Raw genomic sequence first — 19,488 nt, forward strand, 5'->3', positions numbered from 1 at the left:
TTCCACACTACAGGATTACTCTGCACAGGGGGGCAGAAAGGTGATTCATTCCAGACATTTCTGCAGCTGAGGAGGTGGCCCAGTGGCCTTGAGCAGGAGGTCCTGAGTTTCATCCCCAGCAGAGACGACCCAAACTGCCCCTGAGGCTCCAGACAGACTATGACCCACATAGTCAACGACTGCCACCTCTCCAGATTCAAAGGAGGTCTCGAAACTTTACATCAGGCTCAACCTGACACTGTTGACTGGCTACGGAAGAAGGGCAAACGCTAGAAGAAGAACCTTGTGCCCAAGTGACACTGTCTTCTCTTGCTCTCTCCTCCTAAAAATAAATCCAGTTTGCAAAAAACACCCAGACATCATTTCCCCCATGTGGAGGGAACTACCAAAATGCCAGCTCTCTCTCTCTGCTAATGACCATGACCTTGTCCAGTGTCCTGTGTCCTTGTGCCTTGACTTACCCAGCTGTGAAAGTAAAACAATAATAACACAGCTCTGCCCCATCCAGGGACGTAAGAGGTAATTAATGCCTGTTAAGGTTCACCTTGAACTTTAGAGTCGAGACAGCCTGCTATTATTACGAATCCTTAACAAACACCTTCTCCTCAACACCCAAGACCCGACTCTATTTAAAGAGGGAACCCGGAGGGAACTCAATCTGCAGCCGGAGGGAGGCCTGCTCTGTGACTCGGCTGGGTTTTACTTCAAACACTTGAGAGGGAAGCAAACATTCTGAGAGTCTCTGAAACCGTGACTCTGATCATGCTATGAGTGGCTTTGTGAATGAGACGAGGGCAGGGACACTGCTATGCTGTGCTGTCTGCCCCTTCATTTGAGGGGCTGAGTGAGAAAGGAGAGAAACCTGTCCAAGCTCAAGGACAAGGTCTGGGTCAAGAATCCACATCTAGTCTCCCAAAACTGAACTAGGTTCGATGCCTTTGCACCTCCATAAGCCAGAACTGAACAGTGAGAGAAACTGAGTGGGGGAAGAGGAGATAGAGAGAGACAGAGGACAGAGAGACAGAGAGAGAGAGAGAGAGATGCCTGCAGACCTGCTTCACCACTCTTGACACATCCCTCCCCCCACAGGTGGGGAATGGGGGCTTGAACCAGGATCCTTTCACATGTCCTTGCACTTCGTACTATGTGTGCTTAACCAGGGGTGTCACCCCCAGCCCCCTGGCCATTTTCCTAACTGCAAAAAAGTATAAAGTCAACAAGCTTTGGAATAGTGGGACTAGGACATGTAATGGGGGAGAACTCTAAGTGCTGGAACTTCACAGTCTGCCCCTCACAACTGAGAACCCTGAAACTGGGGGGCTGTTTCCCTTTGCCTCTCTTCCATCACACACAGTACTTGCCGCATAAGCACAGATTCATTTCCTGAAGCTCTGGAATGGAGTAAGACAGAGAAAGCAAGGAGATCTGTTGTTTCCAATTTCCAGTGCTGCCTGCATACCCTGACTACTGGGCACATCATTCTAACCCAGTTCCAACTTCACAGCTCCTTCTCTGACTGACCCTGCTGCCCTTAGCTTATTTTTTTCTTGTGTTTTGTTTTATTTATTTATTTCAATAAGAAGGGAAGAGGGAGAGGGGGAGAGGGATGGAGAGGGAGGGAGAGAGAGGAAAAGGGAGAGAGAGGGGGGAGAGAGAGAGAGAGAGACTAACAGAGAAAGATCAAAGCACTGCTCATGCTCAGCTCTGGGGAGAGAGAGAGAGAGAGAGAGAGAGAGAGAGACACTAACAGAGAAAGACCAAAGCACTGCTCATGCTCAGCTCTGGCAAGAGAGAGAGAGAGAGACAGAGAGAGAGAGAGACACTAACAGAGAAAGACCAAAGCACTGCTCATGCTCAGCTCTGGAGAGAGAGAGAGAGAGAGAGAGAGAGAGAGAAAAAGAGAGAGAGAGAGAGGCACTAACATTGAAAGACCAAAGCACTGCTCATGCTCAGCTCTGGAGAGAGAGAGAGAGAGAGAGAGAGAGAGAGAGAAAAAGAGAGAGAGAGAGAGGCACTAACATTGAAAGACCAAAGCACTGCTCATGCTCAGCTCTGGCAAGAGAGAGAGAGAGAGACAGAGAGAGGCACTAACATTGAAAGACCAAAGCACTGCTCATGCTCAGCTCTGGTGAGAGAGAGACAGAGAGAGACAGAGAGAGAGAGAGACACTAACATTGAAAGACCAAAGCACTGCTCATGCTCAGCTCTGGAGAGAGAGAGAGAGAGAGAGAGAGAGAAAGAGAGAGAGAGAGAGACACTAACATTGAAAGACCAAAGCACTGCTCATGCTCAGCTCTGGCGAGAGAGAGAGAGAGACAGAGAGAGAGAGAGAGAGATACAGAGACAGAGACAGACACTAACAGAGAAAGACCAAAGCACTGCTCATGCGCAGCTCTCGCCTATGGTGGTGCAGGAGACTGAACTGGGACCTCAGAGTCTCAGGTATGAAAGCCTTCTGTATAACCACTGTGCTACCTCCCCACCCCTGCCCTCAGCTGACCGTTATTGCTGTTGCTGTTATAAATTATTGTAAACCAGCGCACTGTTCAACTTTGTTTTATAGTCGTGCTGGGGATTGAACCTGGGACCTTTTGTGCCCCAGGCATGAAAATCTTTTGGCATAACCTTTACGCTATCTCCTCCACCCCCAGCTTCTCAGCTTTTAATGAGACCAGTGATAACACTGGATTCACTAAGATTCAGCATAACCTTCCCATTTCAGGTGCAAACTGAAAAAAACTGTCTCCTCCAAATCTCATTTGCTCTTCCTTTCTCATCCTCCGTTTCTGGGGATTAGGCTATGGACATTGGGGGGTGGGGGGTGTCAGGGCATTATTCTATCTGTCACAATCATGCGTTTAGATAATGCAGAAAAATGGGAGTGGGTTAAACGCAGGTGGCACTAAGCGCAAGGACCGACTAAGGATCCCAGTTCGAGCCTCCGGCTCCCCACCTGCAGGGGAGTCGCTTCACAGGCGGTGAAGCAGGTCTGCAGGTGTCTGTCTTTCTCTCCCCCCCTGTCTTCCCCTCCTCTCTCCATTTCTCTCTGTCCTATCCAACAATGACATAATCAATAACAACAACAATAAAAAACAAGCAACAAAAAATGGAAAATAAATAAATAAATATAAGATAATGCAGAAAAATATCTGATTGTTCGCCCAGTGTGTCAGAGTCTGCAAATGAAAAAGAAGGTAGAAGCCAAGGGGAGTTCTTGAGTTCTTGAGATGGAAGTGAGTAGCCCAGGAGAGAAAGAAATCATTTATCTCTGGATTATTTAACAAGCACTCGTGTGGTCTTCACTGCAGGTCAGGCCCCATCCCACAAACAGCCCAGACTGTTTTACAGTTGCAAGAATGCAAACACAGCAGCGGACAGGTGGTTCAGAGGACAGAGTACGTTCCCTGCCTGCCTGAGACCCCAGGTTTGGACCCTGGCACTGCAGATGACAGTGGTGCTCTGGTCTTGGAGAAGACCAGCCTTCCTTTATCCCAGGCTCTGGGCATCATGTTCCCTGGACGCCATCATCCAAGTGAGCTCCATGAACATGAGATCTGTGTACACCATTGTTCAGAGCAGCACAGTCTGTCACAGCCAAAACCTGGAAGCAACCCAGGTACCCAACAACAGATGAGTGGCTGAGCAAGTTGTGTTGTCTATATGCAATGGAACACTACTCAGCTGTTAAAAATGATGAATTCACCTTCTTCTTTTTTTTTTTTTTTTTTTAATTTTGCCTCCAGGGTTATCGCTGGGGCTCGGTGCCTGCACTAGGAATCCACTGCTCCTGGAGGCCATTTCTTCCCATTTTGTTGTCCTTGTTGTTGCCCTTGTTGTCATTATTATGGTTGTCATTGCTGCTGTTGTCACTGTTGTCACAGGACAGAGAGAAATGGAGAAAGGAGGGGAGACAGAGGGGGGGAGAGAAAGACAGACACCTACAGACCTGCTTCACTGCTTGTGAAGCGACCCCCCTGCAGGTGGGGAGCCGGGGGCTCGAACAGGGATCCTTACACCAGTCCTTGTGCTTTGCACCATGTGCACTTAACCTGCTGCCTGACTCCCCGAATTCACCTTCTTCCCCTCATCTTGGATGGAGCTGGAAGAAATCATGTGAAATGAGGTCAGCCAGAAAGAGAAAGATGAATATAGGGTGATCTCCCTCATGGACAGAAGTTGAGAAATAAGAACAGAAATGGGAAACACAAAATAGAACTTGAAATGGGTTTGGTGTATTGCACCAAAATAAATGACTCTGGGCAGTGGGGGGGGGGGGGAATCTTTCAGGTCCCAGTGCAGGATGGTGGAGGGAGACCTAGGCTGGGGTGGGTGGGGGGGTGACAAGCATTTTGCAGAAAACTGAGCAACAACTACATTTACTGTAAACCACTGATTGCCACCAATAACGTTGTTTTAAAAATAAAATAAGAAGAAGTCATTAAGGGGGGGGGGGAATGGTGGGGAGGCAGCATAATGGCTATGCAAAGAGACTCTCATGCCTGAGGCTTCAAAGTCCCAGATTCAAACCCTCTGCACCACCACCAGCCAGAGCTGAGCAGCGCTCTGGTATTAGACACAGAGAGGACAAAAGTGAGCTCCACTTCTCACACCTCCTTGTCTCACCTCCAAGCTTAAGACAGGTGACTGCTACTTCCACACTCTGAACTGACTTTTTCAGGTTGAACGAGGGCAGGGGGAGGGCTGGAGAGAGAGGTAAAGACACAGCTGTCAGGCTCAAACGATGAGTCCCGCAGCACATAGCAAAGCCATTTGCGTATCCAAGTGAGACTGTCACTTCCTCAGAGGACGGAAGGACAGACAGCCTCCCCAACCCCTAAAGCCCCATTCTCCCAACAACAAGATACATTCATATGCTTCCTTGGAGATCTTGCAGCAGGACATGACTCAAGAGAACATGAAGAAACTCAGGGAAACGAAGAAGCAATGCAGAAAGTCATCCCACTGTCCCCACAGTGGGACATTCATGCCTGCAGGCTGTCACCAGCAAGGCCAGCAGTGACCCCTCACAGAGATCAGAGACTCCCCCCAGACCCCTATTCCTGAACTCTCACAAATACAAATGAACCTTTCTCCTCTAAAACTTTTTGTCTGCCTCTGCATTTCCTCTACAAAAAAATTTTAAAAGCCCTCTGTCTCCTTGTCTGTTCTCTGATGTTTTGGGGAGGTGAACAAATTTTCGACAAAAAGTTCGATACTTCTTTTGTTTTGATAAAAGTTTTTGATTAAAAAAAAATCTCATTTTCTCAGGAGCTGCGCAGTGGTGCAAGGATGTAGGTTCGAGCCCCCACTCCCCACCTGTTAGTGGGGGTGAAGATACTTCAGGAGTTGTGCAGCAGGTCTGCAGGCCTCTCTATTTCTCTCTCCCTATCTTTCTATCTCCCTACCACTCCACCTTCTCCCTTTTAAATTTTTGTATTAGCTTTATTTATTTATTTACTGGATAGAGAGTCAGAAATCAAGAGAGAGGGGAGAGAGGGAGAGGGAGAGAGACAGAGAGACACCTGCAACACTGCTTCACCACTCACAGAGCTTTCCCCTCTGCAGGTGGAGACCAGGAGCTTGATCCTGGGTCCTTGCGCACTGTAACGTGTGCGCTCAATCAGGTGTGCCACCACCCAGCCCCCTCAATTTCTCTCTGTCCTACCAAACAAAATAGAAATAAAGGGTGGACAATGGCTGCCAGGAGCAATAGACTCACACTGCGGGCACTAGGCCTCAGTAACTTTGGCAGCACTCACCCCACCCTCCTTTCCCTCTTCCAGAATCACTTTCCAAGTCAACCATCCCTGGGTGGCATTTGACACTGGGATGAGCCCTGACAGGATGCTGGGAGCACACTCCACCTTACTGGAGCTAAGATCTCAATCATCTGGTTGATTTTCTTTTCTTTTCTCTTCTTTTTTCTTTTTCCTCCAGGGTTATTGCTAGGGCTCAGTGTCTGCCCTACAAATCCACTGCTCCTGGTGGCCATTTTTTTTTTTTTTTTTAATTTTGGATAGGACAGAGAGAAATGGAGAGAGGAGGGGAAGGCAGAGAGGGGGAGAGAAAGATAGACACCTGCAGACCTGCTTCACCACTTGTGAATCCTCCCCCCACACACACACAGGTGGGGAACCGGGGGCTCAAACCAGGATCCTTGCACCAGTCCTTGCGCTTCATACTGTGTGTGCTTAACCCAGTGTGCTATCGCCTGGCCCCAATTTATTATTTTTTTTAAAAGATAGAGGCAGCACGCAATACCACGTGCAAGGATCTGGGTTCAAGCCTGAGCTCCCCACCAGCAGGGGGAGGCTTCACAAACAGTGAAGCAGGTATGCAGGTGTCTCTCTGTCTCTCTCCCTCCCTCCCCCTCTCCTCTGAATTACTCTCGATCCTAATAAAAATTAACTTAAAAAGGAGAAATGGCTGCCAGGAACTGCAGATTTCACATTGCAGGCAGTAACCCTGCAGGCAATAAAATAATTTTAAGAAATTAACTTGCAGCTGGGTCATTAATGAGGGGGAGGGGCACGGGTTAGGGGCTGGCCAGCTTCCTCCAGGAGCACACAGAGAAATGGCAGGCTTTCCCAATGAGCCTAAGCCTGATGGTTACTTGACTCTAGTATATAATCATCTGACCACAATATATGAAACAAATGGAAGCTCTGAAATTCTAATTTCCAGGGGGCCGGGCAGTGGCGCAGCAGACTAAGCACACATGGCACAAAGCACAAGGACCGGCATAAGGATCCCAGTTCCAGCCCCCGGCTCCCCACCTGCAGGGGAGTCACTTCACAACTGGTGAAACAGGTCTGCAGGTGTCTGTCTTTCTCTACTTCTCTATGTCTTCCCCTCCTCTTTGGATTTCTCTCTGTTTTCTCCAACAACAACAATGATGAACAACAACGGCAACAAAAAAAAGGAGGAAAAATGGCCTCCAGGAGCAGTGGGTTCACAGTGCAGGCACTGAGCCCCAGCAATAACCTTGGAAGCCAAAAAAAAAAAAAAAATTCTGCAAATGCTGGAGAGGGTGTGGGGTCAAAGGAATCCTCCTGCACTGCTGGTGGGAATGTCAATTGGTCCAACCTCTGTGGAGAACAGTCTGGAGAACTCTCAGAAGGCTAGAAATGGACCTACCCTATGACCCTGCAATTCCTCTTCTGGGAATATATCCTAAGGAACTCAACACCTCCATCCAAAAAAATCTGTGTACACATATGTTCTTGGCAGCACAATTTGTAATAGCCAAAACCTGGAAGCAACCCAGGTGTCCAACAACAGATGAGTGGCTGAGCAAGTTGTGGTCTATATACACAATGGAATACTACTCAGCTGTAAAAAATGGTGACTTCACCGTTTTCAGCCGATCTTGGATGGACCTTGAAAAAATCATGTTGAGTGAAATAAGTCAGAAACAGAAGAATGAATATGGGATGATCTCACTCTCAGGCAGAAGTTGAAAAACAAGATCAGAAAAGAAAACACAAGTAGAACCTGAAATAGAATTGGCGTATTGCACCAAAGTAAAAGACTCTGGGGTGGGTGGGTGGGGAGAATACAGGTCCATGAAGGATGATGAATGACATAATGGGGGTTGTATTGTTAAATGGGAAACTGGGGAATGTTATGCATGTACAAACTATTGTATTTACTGTTGAATGTAAAACATTAATTCCCCAATAAAGAAATAAATTTAAAAAAAATCTGATTTCCAAGCAACCATCTTCTGCAAAAATGCCCATCAGATAAAAGAAACCACAACAGCTAAAGAACAGAAGCAGCCAAGATGCCCATCCACAGATGACTGGCTAAAGGAGTTGTGTGAGGAGAGCCAGCGGTGGCGCACCCAATAAAGCACACTTATCACCAAGTGCAAGGATCTGGGTTTCAGCCCCCACTCCCTACCTGCGGACGGGGACACACACACACACTTCATAGGCGGTGAAGCAGTTCTGCGAGCGTCTAACTCTCTCTCCTCACTATCTCCCAGTCCTCTCTCAATTTCCCTCTGTCATATCTAGTAAACATTAGAAAGGAAGAAGAGGCCACCGGAAGCGGTGGATTCGTAGTGCTAACACAGAGCCCAGCAATAACCCTGATGGCAATTAAAAATAAAATAAAAAGAAGTTATGGGATATACATTCTATGGAGTACTACTCTGCCATAAAAAAGATGATATTGTGTCCTCTGGGACAAAACGGATAGAACGGAAGGAGATTATGTTGAGTGAAATAAGTAAAGAGATGAAAGACTGGGAGTCGGGCTGTAGCGCAGTGGGCTAAGCGCAGGTGGCACAAAGCACAAGGACCGGCATAAGGATCCCGGTTCGAACCCCGGCTCCCCACCTGCAGGGGAGTCGCTTCACAGGCGGTGAGGCAGGTCTGCAGGTGTCTGTCTTTCTCTCTCCCTCTCTGTCTTCCCCTCCTCTCTCCATTTCTCTCTGTCCTATCCAACAACGACAACAACAATAACAACTACAACAATAAAACAACAAGGGCAACAAAAGGGAATAAATAAATAAATAAATAAATAAATAAATAAATAAATAAATAAATAAAAGGAGATGAAAGACAACCACCAGATGGTTTCTCTCATATGTGGAGTCTAGAGGTCTGACACACACGAACTCGCAAAGAAAACAGAAGCAAGCAGACTGTTTCTAAGACTTGTAAGAAGTCTGGTGGCTTTCTTTAGAGGGTGGAAACACAGAGCTTTGGAGGTAGGTGTATTTGGGAACTAGACACTGTAATTTCACAATCTTGTATTATTAATCTATTACAACCACTACTAATCATAAATGAAAAATAAATGAGAAGTAGTGGAAGAAAGAGAAAAGAGAGGAAGAGAGAAAGGAAGAAAAGAAAAGAGAACAGACAGAAAAGAGAAAGGAGCCAGCACACCATACTGTATGTGTCTAAAGCTTCATGGGGTTTCAACACTCGTGACTTAGGCTGAATGTTTGCAGTAGCCGGGCTGGGGAGACGGTATAATGGCTCTGTAAAAAGACTTTCATGCCTGAGGCTCTGAGCTCCCAGGTTCAATCCCCAGAACCACCACAAGTGGGAGCTGAGCACTGCTCTCTGTCTCTGAGCTGGTGTGTTTCTGTCTCTCTGTCTGTCTGTCTCTCTCTCTCTCTCTCTCATAAAAATAAAGAAAATTGAAGAAAAAAGAAATCTTGCAACTTACAAATAAAGAATAAAAGAAGTAAAAGGCAAAGCAGATCAGAGATTGCCAAGAGACACATACCCAGGCAACCCGTTATCAGTTCATCACAGAACCCAGCAACATTTTCTGCCTTCAGTTAGAACAAAGATCTGCTTAGGCATTTTGGGTGAGTGTTCCACTACCTCTTCATCAAAACCCAAAAATAACAGGAAACCTTAGTGGGCCCATTTTTAAAGAGTCTCTCTCTCTCTCTCTCTCTTTTCAATCAGTACTTTGTGTAACTGACTACTGCCTATTTCCAGGCAAGTGTCCCGGGAACTCAACGGCATGGCATTCTGATCAAACGCATGGCTGGCATCTGTGTTCCTCCCGCAGTAACTTGAAGAAACAGTCTTTGTAACAGCTTAAAGCCGTCGATGTTGCCCAGAGCACAGCGAACGCACTAAAAATACAAGCAGTTACCAGGAGGGGGGAGGAAGGAACGAGGCCTCACCGTTGGTGCTGTTCTTTTTCAAGTTGTCCAGGAATTCCTCCAGGAGCTGGGACTGGTTAGGAGGGGGCAGCAGATTCCTCTGGCCGCTGGAGAACAGGGAGCTGTCCGACCAGGAAGAGCACAGGGTCCCTTTCGTGTCCGGGGGCCGGGCCAGTAGCGTGAGACACACGCTCTTCTCGGAGAACAGGGCCTCCATCTGCTTTAGGTCCAGGCTGGACACAGCTTCCCCATTTAAGGTCATGATTTCGTTGCCCTTCCTTAACCCTGGGGAGGAAGAGGAAGGGGAAGGAGTGAGGTGAGAGAGATTGCACACAGCGGGGGCGTGAGAGGGGAAGGGAGAGTTAAGCACACTAAGGGGACGCTCTGTGGTCAGCTTCAGAGGAGAGCACTCAGCTGTTAGATAACAGGACACAGCTCAGCTCTTGGAGGCTGAGGGAGAGAACAAGAGATGGGGGGAGGCGCAAGGGGGCATGGAAGAGCCACCCAAGGGATTCCTGAGGGGAATTGCCCTGGGAAGTCACCCCACTCTGTCTTGCCAGCTGGCTCTCACATTCTCTCTGTCCATCTGCTTGTGCATATATAGTCTTTGGGCTATCTTAAAGTGTCTCTCTCCTTAAAACACAGGCAAATCCTGCCCCACTTCATGTGTGTGTGTGTGTGTGGGGGGTCCCCAATTTAACTACAAAATTCACTTTAATCTTCTGGGGAAAACTGTTTTCTTTTTTCTTTCTTCTTCTTCCTTCTTCCTTCTTTCTTCTTTCTTCTTTCTTCTCCTTCTCCTTCTCCTTCTCCTTCTCCTTCTCCTTCTCCTTCTTCTCCTTCTCCTTCTTCTTCTTTTACTATATTTATTGGATAGAGCCAGCCAGAAGAGGGAAGGGGGTGATAGAGAGGGAGAGAGACAGAGAGACACCTGCAGCTCTGCTTCACCAGTCATGAAGCTTTTCCCCTGCAGGTGGGGACCAGGGGCTCGAACATGGGTCCTTGGCGCATTGTTAATACATGAGCTCAGCCAGGTGCGCCACCACCCAGCCTCTGGAAAACTGTTTTCTGATGAGAGAAGAATATAAGAACACGTGACAGTGTGTTGATATGTACTAATAAGGCACAGGGAGATAGCGCAGTGCTAGGGCACAGGGCTTGCACAGGCAGGCTCCATGTTCAAGCCCTGGCACCAGCAATAGCCAGAGCTGAGTGGTGCTCTGATCACAGCATAAACAATGGGAGCCCGCGGGCTTGCTCACCTGCACAGAGCACTGCTTTGCCATGTGTGAGACACCGGTTCAAACCCTGCCCACACTGCATGGAAGGAAGCTTCAGTGTTTTTTCCTCCCTCCCTCCCTTTCCTTCTCTCTTTCTTTCCTTCTCTCTTTCTTTCCTTCTCTCTTTTTAACTTACTTATAAAATAAAAATGTCAACAAGACCATAGGATAAGAGGGGTACAACTCCACACAATTCCCACCACCAGAACTCTGTGTCCCTTCCCCTCCCGATAGCTTTCCCACTCTCTAGCCCTCTGGGAGCATGGACTCAAGGTCATCATGGGATGCAGAAGGTAGGAGGTCTGGTTTCTGTAATTGCTTCTCCACTGAACATGGGTTTGTTTTTTTTTTTCTCTCTCTCTCTCTCTTTTAATTTTCTTTGATAGAACAGAGAGAAATTGAGAGGGAAGGGAGACAGAGGGGGAAGAGAAAGACAGAATGACACCTGTAACACTGCTTCACAACTTATGAAGCTTCCCCACCTGCAGGTGGGGACTGGGGGCTTGAACTCAGGTCCTTCCCCATGGTAAGTAATATTTAACCAGCTGTGCCACTGCCCGGCAGTTCTCTTTCTCCCTCTCTCATTCCTTTCCTTCCTTGCTTCCTTCTTTCTTTCCTCTCACCCTCTCTCCCTTTGTTTTGTTCACTGGAGCCCTGCTCAGCTCTGATTTATGTTGATGCTGAAGACTGAACCTAGGAGTCTACTTAGATGACCATTATGCTGTCTCCCCAGCCTGCTCAGTCTGTTCTCCTCTCTTTCTTTCTCTCTCCCTCTCCCTCTCTTCCTCCCTCCCTCCCTCCCTCTATTGAAACAAACAAACAAAGACACAGCAGGAAAGAATGTATAATACAAGGACCAGGCAGATAGCTAAGTGGCAGTATACAGGGTTTACATGCCAAAGGTCCCAGGTTTGATACCTGATGTAACCAACAACTAGAGTTAAGCAATGATCTGGTCAAAATGAAATTAAAGCCCCAGAGAGGTGGCTCACCAGGTACGACGCCTGCCTGCCCCGTGCCTGGCCTGCGGTCAAGCCCCAGCACCCTGTGAGAGACGCTTTAGCACCAGGCAAAGCTCCACTGTCGTGGTCTAGCTAGTGGGGAAGCACCCTGGCAGCCAGAGAGGCAGCATCATGGCAGTGCACAAGACTTCACATACCCGAGGCCCCAGAGTTCCCAGTTTCAACACCCTGCACCGTCACAGGTTGGAAATAAATCCTGCTCTAGTCTGCCTTTCTCTCCTGAAAATGCATTTTTATTTAATCCCTAAAATAAAAAAAAATTAAAATTAAAAAAAAGAAAGAAGAAAGAGAAAGGAAGCAAGTGGAAGGCTTGGGGACAGAGAAGTCATGTATATGAAAAGCCCCAGCTCTACAGAAGGAGACAGGGAGACAGAGAGAGAGGGAGAGAGGGGCAGTCCCCGTCAGACCCTGCCCCGCCCGTCCTGCACACACCTTCCCCGAAGGCCGAGCCGTCCGGGAGGACGTCACTGACGAAGATGCGGTACAGGTGCTGACGTTGGTCCATAAGCGCCATCACTGCAAACCCTGCAGGTGGAGACACAAGGGGGCCCAGTCTGGACTCAACGGCCCGCACACCCCGGGCAGCACTTTGCAACGAGGGGTCTGCCGACTTGACATGATGTCTGCTTTACACTTTGCCCAGTCCCTGGAGGGCTCTGTTCCCACTGCAGTTGCCTGTGAGACCCTCAGACACGGACAAACATGGATGGGGGTCGTTGGCAAAAGCCCCCGGGATGCAAAAGCCTCCGCTCCTCAGAGGGGAGGAGGAGAGCTGACTCCGGACTGTATGTGAGGCCTCCAGGGCCTGCTGACACGGCACAACCTAGCCGCCGAACCAGACAGACAGCCGCCTCCCGCTTCCTGGACCCTAAAGCTGTTCACGCCACTGACTGTCCTGTTTCCTACCACATCCACTCCATTGGAAGCTGGAATTTGTTTTAACTGGGGGAAGGGAGGCATTAACGGTTTACAGCCAACAGTAAATACAGTTGTTGTTGGTCCATGTGTAAAATTTCTCAAAGCTTTTTTTTTTTTTTTTTTCCCAAAACACTCTCGCCACCCCAGCCTGGGTCCTCCTCTACCATCATAAACCAGGACCTGAAAGCCCCACCCCCACTCCTAAAATCCTTTTTTTATTTTTAATTTTTATTTATTTATTATTGGATAGAGACAGAGAGAAATCGAGAGGGGGAGAGGAGAGAGGGAGAGAGACAGAGAGACACCTGCCGCCCTGCTTCACCACTGGTGAAGCTTTCCCCATGCAGGTGGGGACCAGGGGCTTGAACCTGTGTCCTTGCGCACTGTGATATGCATGTTTAACCAGGTACACCACAGACTGGCCTCTCTAAAATCCTTTAGTTTGGTGTAATCCACCAAACCCAGTCCAAGTTCTACTTGCTAGTTCCCCATCTGTTTCTTATTTTTCAACTTTTGTCCATTAGTGAAAACATCACATATTCATCTTTCTCTTTTTGGCTTATCTCACTTAATATGATTCCTTCAAGCTCCATCCAAGATGAAGTGAAGAAGGTGAGTTCCTCCTTCTTAACAGCTGCATAGTATTCCATTGTGTATACAGACCACAACTTGCTCAGCCACTCATCTGTGATTGGACACCTGGGTTGCTTTCATGTTTTGACTATTAGAAGTTGTGCTGCTATGAACATAGGTCGACACTGATCTTTTTGGAGAGATGTGTTAGATTCCTTAGGCTCTATCCTCAGGAGAGGAATTGTCAGGTCATAGGGAAGGTCCATTTCTAGCCTTCTGAGAGTTCTCCAGACTGCTCTCCACAGGGGTTGGACCCACTGACATTCCCACCAGCAGTGCAGGAGGGTCCTGTCCTTTTTATTGTGCCTGTCAGTGTCCCAGTCAGAAAGGGCTGGTGTCCTGGCCCTGAAGAGATCACTCTATAGTCCAGCCCTTCAGGTTACAGTTGGCTGGAGATGCCCTCAGGCCTTTCTTAGAGCAGACAGTCAATGTGTTCAGGGTCCTGTGTTCAGGTTCAGTGCTACACACTTCTCCACTGACTCCAGTTGTGTTTCTAGAAGCTTCTTTGCACCTCACTTCACTTCCCTGGAGAAGCTGTGACAGCATGTCTTTTGGAAGCTCTGGGGAGTGAGGAGCATGGCACAGGGCAAGGAGGAGGGATACTGAGTCTGTGGGTCAAGAGGTGGCTCACCAAGTGGAGGATACACTTCACCACACGTGAGGGCCTGGGTTCGAGTCCCGGGCCCCTTAGGAACACTTGCAAGTGGGGAAGTTTCATGAGCGGTGGAGCAGTGCTGTGGTGTCTCACCTGCTCCACTGTCCCCCCTGCTCCCTCTCGCTCACCCTCGCCTAGGCCTGAAAAAAGAAAGAGTCCCATGGGAACAAGAGGGTAGCAACAGCCCGGAATCTGATGATAATGCTAGTGGCAAAATGATAACAATAATAATACAAGATAAACTTATAAAAAGAAATACTAGTGGATCAATGTGTATCTGAACATATAAATATATGACTTATCTATGACCCAGTAGATGAATACATACAATATAACTTGCAATTATTTCGCTCTTGTTACAATGTTTAAATTCAATTATGCAATATGAGTAAAAAATATATAGTCTGAAGAAATAAAATCTAAGTCTATTCACTAAAAAAGAATAATAATAAGGAAGGAAGAAAGAAAGAAAGACTAAGTCCACAGGCTTCTGTAAAAATTAAGACAGCACACATGTGTTTAGATCTGTCTCAGGCATCTGGCCAATATTAAAAGGTAATGAAAGGGGCCAGGTGGTGGTGCACCTGGTTAAGGGCACACACGGCAGTGCACAAGGACACAGGTTCAAGCCTCTGGTCCCCACCTGCAGGGGGAAAGCTTTGTGAGTGGTGAAGCAGGGCTGCAGGAGTCTCTCTGTCTTCCTCCCTCTCTCTCTCTCCCTCCCCTCTCAATTTCTCCCTGTCCCACAATATATATATATAGTAATGAAGGGGGGTGTGTGGTGGTGTACCTGGTTATTAAGCGCATACACTATGGTGCACAAGGACCTGGGTTCAAACCCCCCGTCCTCACCTGCCGGGGGGGGGGAGCTTAACAAGCAGTGAAGTAGGGCTGCAGGCCCCTCTCTCTCTCTCCCTCTCTGCCCCTCCCTCCCCCTCTCCATTTATCTCTGTCCTATCAATAAAACAGAAACAAGGAAAAATAAAATAGTCACCAGGACAGATGGATTCATAGCACTGGCTCACCAAGCCCCAGTGAGAACCCTAGTGGCAATAAAGTTTAAAGAAAAATGGAAAAACTATCAAAAAGTGGAAGCAACCCAGTCCCCCAGGGTTAGATGCATAAAGAAATAAAACGGGCTCTGTGTCCCCCCAAAAGAAATATTACTCACCCATGAAAAAAGAAGGAATGTCTGTAGCCAGTGAAGGAGTGCAGTGGTAGCATGGAGGACTTGCATGTGAGAATCAGATTCAAACCCCAGGGGCACCAACAGCCAAAACTGTCACGAACCACTGACTAGAAGGTGCTTGCGCCACAGTACATTCACCATGACTTCAGCACCCTGATTACTGTCTCCAGCTTCTCTCTTGCCTCAGCATTTTTTTTTTTTTTGCAGAGCCAGGGCTTCACCTCTGAGCAATTTCACTATTCTTGAATCTCTTAGATGGAGGTAGAGAGAGAGAGAGAGGGAGGGAGAGAGAGAGAGAGAGAGAGGGAGAGAGAGAGAGGGAGGGAGAGAGAGAGAGAGGGAGGGAGAGAGAGAGAGAGGGAGGGAGGGAGGGAGAGAGGGAGGGAGGGGGAGAGAGAGAGAGGGAGGGAGAGATGGAGGGAGAGAGAGAGGGAGGGAGAGAGAGGGAGAGAGAGAGAGAGGGAGGGAGAGAGGGAGGGAGAGAGAGAGGGAGGGAGAGAGGGAGAGAGAGAGGGAGGGAGGGAGAGAGAGGGAGGGAGGGAGGGAGAGAGAGAGAGGGAGAGAGAGAGAGAGGGAGAGAGAGAGGGAGGGAGAGAGAGGGAGAGAGAGAGGGAGGGAGGGAGAGAGAGAGAGAGAGGGAGGGAGGGAGGGAGAGAGAGAGAGGGAGGGAGGGAGAGAGAGAGAGAGAGAGAGGGAGGGAGGGAGGGAGGGAGGGAGGGAGGGAGGGAGAGAGAGAGAGAATGAATACCCACAAGATGGAAGCTTCCCCCAGTGCTGTAGGACAGCTTCTGCGTGGTGTCAGGGCGTGAACCTGGATGCACACATGGCAAAGTATGGCCCCCTACCTACTGAGCTAGCCCCTCACCCTCTCAGGACAGGAGGAAGCTAAAACAGAGTTCTGAAGCACTGAGTTTCTGGGAGGAAGAAGATGACCTCAGAAGAAGATGGCAAAGGTCCTGGAGCAGAGACCAGAGGATGCCCTCTGGTGAAAACGTTCCTGGGCGCTTACCAAAGTCGGCCATGTCCCCAGTTTTGGTGAGCTGCACGTCATAAACCCTGAGTGGGAAGACTTCGATCTCGTCGTAAACCTGAGGACGGGAAGAAGCTCGAACACGTCAGAGGCTCTGGGGTCATGGCCTCTTGAGAAGATTAGAAATATATATACATATTTATCCCCCGGCTCCCCACCTGCAGGGGGGTCGCTTCACAGGCGGGGAAGCAGGTCTGCAGGTGTCTATCTTTCTCTCCCTCTCTCTGTCTTCCCCTCCTCTCTCCGTTTCTCTCTGTCCTATCCAACAATGACAACAACAATAATAACTACAACAATAAAACAACAAGGGCAACAAAAGGGAATAAGTAAATATTTTTAAAACAAATATATATATTTAGGATAGAGGCAGAGAAACTGAGAGGAGAGAGAGAGAGAGAGAGACAGAGAAAGTGACAGAAACACCTTCCCTGCTCGTGAAGCTTCATCGCTGCAAGTAGGGACCAGGGGCTCGAACCCAGTTCCTTACACACTATAATCTGTGTGCTTAAAAGCAAATATGTCACCCAGCCCTTCTTCTCCGTCTCCTCTTCTCTCTCTCTCTCTCCTTCCTTCCTTCCTTCCTTCCTTCCTTCCTTCCTTTTTCCTCTTTCCTCTTCCTTTTATTTATTTATATTTCTTTGTAGAGTGAGATCAAGGGGCCAGGCGTTGGCGTGCCTGGTTAAGTGCTGACATTATAGTGTGCAAGGAACCAGGTTCAAGCCCCTGGTCTCCACCTGCAGGGGGAAAGTTTTATGAGTGGTGAAGCAAGGCTGCAGGTATTTCTCTCTTTCTTTCTCTCCCTCTTTTTTGCCCTCTCCCCTTTCAATTTCTTTTTGTCTCTATCCAATAATGAAGAAATAAACATATATATATATATATATATATATATATATATATATATATTTCAAAGAACCATTTAAAAAATAGAGTGAGAACAAGAATGAAGAAGAGACAGAAATGAGAAGAGAGAGAAGCTTCTGCCCTGCAGGTTGGGAGTATGGACTTGAACCCGGGTCCCTGCACATGGTGACATGTGCGTTCTAACTGGGTTCACATTCATCCAGTCCCAGGGAAGGAATTTTGACCATTTCCCAGCCGGAAGCCTGAAAGAGGGAAAGACACCACAGCGTTGGAGCTTCCTCTGGTGCTGTGGGGCTGGCGCACACCCACCTGGTCCTGCATGGACGCGTCGGGCGCGGGGACACAGCACTCCACAGCATCACCCACCAACCTCCGGAGCTGCAGGCCGTGCAGGCTGGGTTCCAGCTGCCTCAGCTAAGGAGGAGAAGGCAGTCAGTCAGTCCAGGCACTTTCCGCAATGCCAGGGGATGACCCCAAGGCCTCGCATCGGAAGAGACAAGAGACAGCGGAGTGGCCTTCCCGCTACAACTTTTTGCTCCGCATGCCTGAGGGAGGGCGGAGAGAGGGGACTCACCACAGCAGGGCTCCTCCAGCCACACTGGCTCCCTGGTGGTGCTGAGACTCAAACCCAAGTCTCATCCACCTTAGGGAATGTTCTGCCTGGTGGCTAGCTCCCAGCCCCCACCTTGCCTCCGCCAGTTAATCTAGTTTCTTTCTTTCTTTCTTTAATTTTATTTATTTATTTTTAGTTTCTTCTTAACCAGAGCACTCCCTCCCTCCCTCCCTTCCTTCCTCCCTCCCTGCAACCCTCCTTCCGTGATTTATTTTAGATAGTGACCGAGAGAAATATAGAGGGAAGGGGTGAGACAGGGAGCGAGAAGGGAGCCAGGCGGTGGCGCACCTGGTGGAGCACACATGTTACAGTGCTCAAGGACTGAGGTGCAAAATAAAAATAAAGGGCCAGGGAGTCGGGCAGTAGCACAGCAGGTTAAGCGCACATGGCACAAAGTGCAAGAAATGGTGGAAGGATCCCGGTTCGAGCCCCCGGCTCCCCACCTGCAGGGGAGTCGCTTCACAGGCGGTGAAGCAGGTCTGCAGGTGTCTGTCTTTCTCTCCCCCTCTCTGTCTTCCCCTCCTCTCTCCATTTCTCTCTGTCATATCTAACATCAACAGAATCAATAACAACAACAACAATAACTACAACAATAAAACAAGGGCAACAAAAGGGAATAAATAAATAAATAAATAAATAAATATTTTTAAAAAAATAAAGGGACCAGGCGGTAACGCACCTGCTTAAACGCACACCTTACAGTGCACAAGGACCCAGGTTCCAGTCCCCGATCCCCACCTGCAGGGGGAAGCCTGACTAGTGGTGAAGCAGGGCTACAGGTGTCTCTGTCTCTCTCCCTCTCTATCTTCCCCTTCCCTCTCGATTGATTTCTGGCTGTCTCTATCCAATAAATAAAAATAAATTTTAAAAAAAAGAGGGGGGAGAGAGCGAGAAAGAGGAAAAAGAGAGACCTGCCACCGATTTCTCTCTATCTCCGAATAAAAGCTTGGCCAGGAAGCTCTGCCTACATGAGACCACAGCACTGCAATAAAGTTCTTAGTATTTCCTGGGGCTGGGTGGGGGCACGCCCACTTGAGCACACACATTACCATGTGCAAGGCATGGGTTCGAGCCCCTGCTCCCCACCTGTAGGGGGGAAGCTTCAGGAGAAGTGGTGAAGCAGGCCTGCCAGTTTTTCTCTCTCTCTCTCCCTCTCTCTCCCTCCTCCCCTTCTCAATTTCCCTCTGTCCCACCAAATAAAGCAGAAAAGAAAAGGAAGTGGGGGGAGAGGAAGGCTGGGTGGTGGCACACCTGGCTGAGCTCACATGACAATGCATAAGGACCCTAGTCCCCACCTATGGAGGGGCAATTCATGAGTGATGAAGCAGGGCTACAGGTGTCTCTCTCTCTCTCTCCTCTCTATCATCCCTTTCTCTCTAGACTTCTGGATGTCTCTATCCAATAAATAAATAAAGGTTAAGAAAAGAGAGAGAAAGGAAAAAATAGCCACCAGAAGCAGTGGATTCCTAGTGCTAGCACCAAGTCTCAGAAATAGCCCTGGTGGCAATAAAATATTTTAAGGGGGGGGGGTGGTAGCGCAGTGGGTTAAGCGCACGTGGCACTAGGCACAAGGACCGGCTCAAGGATACCAGTTCCCCACCTGCAGGTGAAGCAGGCCTGCTGGTGTCTGTCTTTCTCTCCTCCTCTCTG

The 19,488-nt window shown here is 48.5% G+C and overlaps 1 protein-coding gene across 11 annotated transcripts in view; it reads right to left on the reverse strand.

Annotated features, from left to right (window-relative positions):
- TIAM2 (TIAM Rac1 associated GEF 2) overlaps positions 1-19,488 on the reverse strand; it is a 274,186-nt gene that overhangs the window by 77,652 nt on the left and 177,046 nt on the right. For 10 of the 11 annotated variants that reach the window (XM_060205285.1, XM_060205281.1, XM_060205283.1 and 7 more), the window contains 4 exons: positions 17,535-17,639; positions 16,344-16,422; positions 12,372-12,464; positions 9,659-9,922 (listed from right to left, as the gene is read on the reverse strand). In XM_060205285.1, coding sequence (XP_060061268.1) covers positions 9,659-9,922; positions 12,372-12,464; positions 16,344-16,422; positions 17,535-17,639 — 541 coding nt within the window. Of the gene's footprint in view, positions 1-9,658; positions 9,923-12,371; positions 12,465-16,343; positions 16,423-17,534; positions 17,640-19,488 lie in introns of those variants that run through there. The other variant, XM_060205290.1, reaches the window with a different exon arrangement.

The sequence above is a fragment of the Erinaceus europaeus genome, chromosome 13, assembly GCF_950295315.1.
Source record: "Erinaceus europaeus chromosome 13, mEriEur2.1, whole genome shotgun sequence".
In the NCBI taxonomy this organism is placed as follows: domain Eukaryota; kingdom Metazoa; phylum Chordata; class Mammalia; order Eulipotyphla; family Erinaceidae; genus Erinaceus; species Erinaceus europaeus.